At 38.5% G+C, this 6000-nt stretch overlaps 1 protein-coding gene across 2 annotated transcripts in view; it reads right to left on the bottom strand.

Annotated features, from left to right (window-relative positions):
• Positions 1-2915: 2915 nt before the first annotated feature.
• LOC122813834 (3-methyl-2-oxobutanoate dehydrogenase [lipoamide] kinase, mitochondrial-like) overlaps positions 2916-6000 on the bottom strand; it is a 455066-nt gene continuing 451981 nt past the window's right edge. For both annotated transcript variants that reach the window (XM_044086365.1, XM_044086364.1), the window contains one exon: positions 2916-4090. In XM_044086365.1, coding sequence (XP_043942300.1) covers positions 3946-4090 — 145 coding nt within the window. In that variant the 3' untranslated portion in view covers positions 2916-3945. The remainder of the gene's footprint in view (positions 4091-6000) is intronic.

Genomic DNA, 6000 nt, shown 5'->3' with positions numbered 1-6000 from the left:
ATTAATAGAACACCTTTGATACACAAGACAAGGTAAATTAATTACAGATATAGTTAAACATTTTTTGAAAGGGATATAATAGAAATTCTGATGTTTTGTTAGCTTCTGTTTTGTCACAGATTAAAGTAAAAGAAAGGGAAGGATATTTAATTAAACACAAATTCTATGTAAGGAGAGTATATGTACTTTAAAATGCAGCAGTTTGGTACCCATAGGGTTAAATAGGGAAGTTAATTTGAGACACTTTATTTTCTTAGTAGTAACTGATTGCTTTTAATTGTTTTATTGAGTGTTGAAGTTGTATAAACAGCAGTATTTGTGGTGAAAACTTCACTTCCTTTGCAGGCTGTTGAGCTGAGACACGATGCAGAGTGGAATAAAGAACTGTGTGCTTTTTAAGTTGTATTTTCTCATTTTTTTTTCATTTGGCTGATGTTAAATATTTCACTTTTTTATTTTGCAAGAGTAGTGTGTTTAAAGGACATTCTAAAGTAGTGTTCAGGAATATTCATAGTACTCCCCACACTTTAATATGTGGCATTATAATACCACCCACACTAATGTTCACAATTGCATTTGTTACTGTTTTTCTCTGCTTTAGTTGATCTGAAGTTACCATTTTTGGATACTCTGATGACACTCTAGGCACTGAACAAGTACTTTGCAATACAGAAGGATGCAGGGTTCACTGTTAATGACTTGTATACTTACAATGAAAATACAGTGCAATGTTGAAAACTTGCTACAAGCCAGTTTTGCTTCACTGAAGTATAAGGATGGTTTACAATGGTGTTTGGTTTTGAAAACGCAATTACTGTAACATTAGCAATTGGTTTTATTTCACCTGAAAAGGGCGGGATCCCGACTGTCATTTCCACTGCCCTTGCCACAGTACTTCCTGATTCAATGCATTTACCATTCTCTCTCCTTTTACCAAAGCAGGCAGCAAATCCTTGCTATTTTTCTCTCAAGAACCAGTTCCTACTCCAGCTGCCTGAAGATTTTACCTTCATGGTGATACTGTGGGCATAAAAAAAACTTTCACACTCTGCATTTAACACACTTACACAGCTGATGTGAAGCTTAAGACATCTACAATTCCATAAACTCAACTCAGCAGCTTATTTACTTGTGTATGCATAACATTAAACATGAGAAAACAATTGTGACACATCCAATATTTGAAGAAGAAATATTGTACTGTGACAGTTTCCAACAAACAGATAAGACCATCTACCAATAAAGTACCATTATGTAGGCAAACTCACCACAAGCATAAAGGCTTGAGTGTGATCACTAGGGATTTTTGGTGCTGGCTGTGTCTAAGTCTAGCTTGACTCTCATCTTTTTGCTATTTCTGTCTAGTGATCCCATGCTAATGGCCACAAACCAAGTCAAACAATTTTTGAAAGGCATTCCTCCACCTGATGCCTCTATTAAGAAAGTAACCCTAGTTTCAGACTTCAATTCATTTTGGATAAAATTAACTTGTATTGTTTTAACCAGCTGAAATAGTACCTCAAAAGTTTCTGACTTGGGGAAACCACTTTCATTACTGTTGTTTCATTGCTAACAGAGTGCCAGGACTCCAGGTTGCTATATGCAATGAGACATTTTTGCGGAGTCATAAAGACCGGGAGATCCTTCACACTAATCCACCATTTATGTCAAACGTTATTATGAAAATAGCCCTGAACCAAGCAATCCAACTCCCGGTTTTATTCTCCAGACCCCATAATAAGGGGAAAAGGATTCTGCAGTCTCTTGATGTGCATAGCCAGTTAAGATACTATTTGTACAGAACAATTAAACAATAAGTATAACAATTATAGAACAATCTGTATAGAAAATTAGACTTTGTCTCATTTCTAGAAAACAAAACAAGCAATGGCTTTGCCAAAGCAAACAATTTAAAATGGCTAGCACACTGCATTAATTTTATTTGATAAGAATTATGGAAGGGGAAATAGGCCACACTCCACAAAGGGTACAGCAGCAACTACTGCTGCCTACTTCAAAGGGGAAGTCTTCAGGACATTTTAGAAGCAGCCACTTGACTCTAGGTTCATATCTTTCCAAAATACTTCAGACTGGATGGGATACACAAGGCAATGGCCAAATATGCAGCTGCTATGAAAGGTATTTTCCAGTCTTTCTCAGAGATGTGAGCTTATCATTCTACTTGTAAAAGCCACCTTTGGGAATTCTCCCTATAGTGATGACTGCAACACTGAGCCAAACAAAAAACATAAGAGTTGTGTAGGTAACAGAATAAGTGTAAATGTTCAAATGTGGCCACTACGCTGTCCCATTTCCATCTCATCTCTTCTCTCCACTGCAGCAGTATTACTAGGGGTCAGACTGGGTACCCATATATACCCTTTCCCCCTTCTTACTTGCATCCTTGACCTTCTCTCCATGTAACAGTATTACTAGGGGTCAGACTGGGTACCCATATACCCTTTCCCCTTCTTACTTGCATCCTTGTCCCCTTCTCTCCATACTCAGATGCCCTAAGGAGGGCTTGAATTCTCCATGTCACAGTCTATATCCTTGGGCAATTCTTTTCTGGTAGCCCATGGCATGGGCATAGATCTGCATGTGTTGGGGTGTATGAAAGAACTACAGAGGACATATGGGGGGCACCGCCTACATACCTAGTATGTGATGATCGAGGTAAGGTGATATCAGCCTGGCCATGTGGGAACAGTGTTCAGTTCTGAAAGTAAGGCTGGGTATTGCACTTGGCCAGCAGCACTGATCCCTGTAAGTTAAGAGTGATAATTTTGACAGTGATCCACACAAAGGACATCTACAAGTCCTGCCCTCTTCCCACCTCAAATAAATAAATTATATATTCACACAGATTAGTTTTCCAAACTGTCAAGCCTATATTTACAAATAAACACTCACAGTTTTGTAAACTCCATACTTTTTATTGTTCTCTTTCTTAGTACAGTCCAACAAACATGAATTAGCTGTTGTAATGTACTACTACATGACTTTCCTCATATTCAAAAACAGTGCTTAAAAAAAACAGACCAAGAGTCTACTGTTCATACAACATATGAAATGTTACCGTCAATGCTTGCTTGGTACAACTCCATACTGAACAATCACAAGGAAAAGAAATTCTCCATGTTGTCATGTAAAAGCACAAGGTTACAATACATGGTACCCTACAAGTCTGTCTGAAACGCAACTCACCGCTATTTGAGAGAGTGAGAAAGGTGGGGTTTAGGTTTCTTACATTGGACAACTACCCAGGTCATTTTTAATACATTTAAAAAAAAGGGAATATAACTTTAAATAGGCTGTGACAGATCAGTCTACACAATTAAGCATTCACCAGCAAATGCTTTACAACTAGGTAAATTTCGGAAATGTTAACACAGGTTAACACATACATCATCAGTGAATAAACTCTGTCACAGTGCAGACTGTTATATACTCTCCACAAGAAAAAGCTACCTTTTTACCTTTAAGTGCATTCCTTAAAAAAATAACATTTCATTTTGACTAAAACATAAAATGAAAAGATGGTAAACCATGACAGAGCAAGCAGTTATGAAGCAGGAGATTTCTACATATTCCAGCTGCTATTGGCAAGGAATCCAACCACGTATATTTAAACTGGCAGTGGCAGCAAACATTCTAGAGAAATGACTTAAACAGCACTGTGGTACAATGCTTAAAGTGATGCTTCAATAACTCTCTGTGAAACAAGATACTTTTCCTCTGCATAAAATACATGCAGCCTTTTAATAACTCCCACATACACAAGGATAATGCATGTGTGACAGTTAAGGAAATAATACTCCCGTTTGCTTACAACATGTCTAAAAGCAAGATTTCTAACAGAGTAGCTACTGAATGTATGATGGAAATTTCATGGCAGAATGTGGAGCTCTTTGGAATGAATATGTAAAACAGGAAAAGGTGGTCTTATATGCGAAAGCTTTCCTCCTTTCCATCAATATGTCGCAGCCGAAGATAGACGTCTGTGCCAATACCCTGCATAGACTGGATGGAGAGGGAGCCACCGAGGTACTCTGCATAAGCACGTGAGGTAGGTAATCCGAACCCAAAGCTTAAAAAAATACAGATAAAATAAGCACACCTGAAGTAATATACATTACAGGAAACAATACTTCAAATGTCATAAAAAATATAGAGAAGTAAAACAAAAGTACCACACTGCATAATACTTTCTTCAAAGAACAGTCTGCTAATGTTAACAATGTAATACAAATTAAAATCAATTGGCCTTCCCTAACATCATGCAGCCACAGAGAAACCTCTCCCTTTGAGTTTACAAGTGCTAAACTGACCCCATCTTACACCCCAGATGACGTGCGTGTGTCCTGATCTCTAATGTAGCATACTAGTTTACACTCCCTTGCTTCCCCAAGAGAATGCTAGTATTCTAAAGGGGTCTATATTAAATTAGCAAACGCTTAGAAAAGCGAACATTAATTCATCAACCCCTTTTAAGCGAAAGCTTAAAATCTCGAACACCCGGAACAGAGATTTTTTTTTCACAGGGGGAAAAAATCGCTGGTCCACAAAAAAAAAAAAAAACTTAAAACATTATATAATGTGGGGGGCTGTGCCCCACCCCACCCTTAGTTAAATATACCAATTCCGAGATCGCACCACAATGGATAAAATGGCGAACTCCCGAACCGGAATAGCTATTTTTTTCCCTGTGAAAAAAATCACTGTTCGAGATTGTAAGCTTTCACTTAATAGGGGTCGATTAATTAGCGTTCGAGAGTTTGCTAATTCAATTTAGATCCTTCTAAAGACTGCAGCAATCTCTTGAGATAAATGAGCCCACCACCCAGCTCTCATGTCTTGTCTGTTAAGCCATACATCACAGTAAGGCCCAGTTCCACAAAACATCTGTGTACTGCTTTCTGCAGACATCTGGTAATAGCAAAAAATCTGGTTTACACTACAGACAGGCACAGAAAGCAGAAGACAGTAAATCCCTAGTACAGTGATCTACCTACTGACTGCAGGAGTCATTATAACCCTCCTAAAACACACAGTCATCCTACCAGGAACAATCCTGTGACTACCAATGATTACAGACAGGGCTAAAAAAATAACACTGTCTGGCCATACTACAAGGGGTGTTTTTCTGTATGAATGAAATCAATGGGACAGCTCCTAAATCAGAGCCCACTACTGTAATGAAAGTACAGTTGTGCAAGTTGAACTTAACATATCAGTACATGTTCAAATGATCACTGCCTTAGCTATATGGGTTATATCTTGGGAAGGATACAATAGCCAGCCAGCTTCCAAAGCTTCAGGGCATCTTTCACACATCCAAACTGCCAAGCAGCTAGAGCTGAGCTGACTAAAAGACAAGTTTTAGTGTAAAGACCTTCACAGCTTTCCTGCCAACAGAAAGAGGACGGCCGACCCCTGAAAGGGCAATGCTAGGAACAAAAAATAAATAAATATCTACATCCTGGCATAAAAAACAAATAAAACAACAGGAGTGGAGGGAGAGGCTAATGAAAGCGGTGGTCATTCGAACATCTACTCTTATGGTTTTACACAACTGTGCTGTGTTCAACATATTTATCACTGCTGCAGTAGCCTTAGCTATATGGGTAGATTACCATAGCTAATTACATTTGGGAGGTGGAAGGAAAAGAGTCCAGGAGCCACTAGAGAATGGTCCTAGCAAAGCCTGCTCTGGACCTAGAGAAGGAATCAAGCTTACAGTGCTTTGGTACAAGAATGAAGAGAGGGCCAAGCAGCAGCTTTTAGAATACTTCTAGAATTCAACTCTTTCCAAAAAGCCACTGATGAAACACACTGCCTGGAATAGACTTGTTACAGCAAGTATAACAAAAGGTGGCTTAGATAACCATTTAGAAATGGTTTATTTTGACACAGGTTCCTCCTTATTACCTTCACAAGAAATGAACAATTGATCCGAAGATCAGAAAAATTTACTTCTGTCAAGACAGTTGTCTGTGG

Source organism: Protopterus annectens, chromosome 10.part0 (genome assembly GCF_019279795.1).
Source record: "Protopterus annectens isolate FY-2018-M chromosome 10.part0, PAN1.0, whole genome shotgun sequence".
Lineage (NCBI taxonomy): Eukaryota > Metazoa > Chordata > Ceratodontiformes > Protopteridae > Protopterus > Protopterus annectens.
Note: the sequence above shows the minus strand (reverse complement) of the source record. Positions and strands in the feature narration are given on the sequence as shown.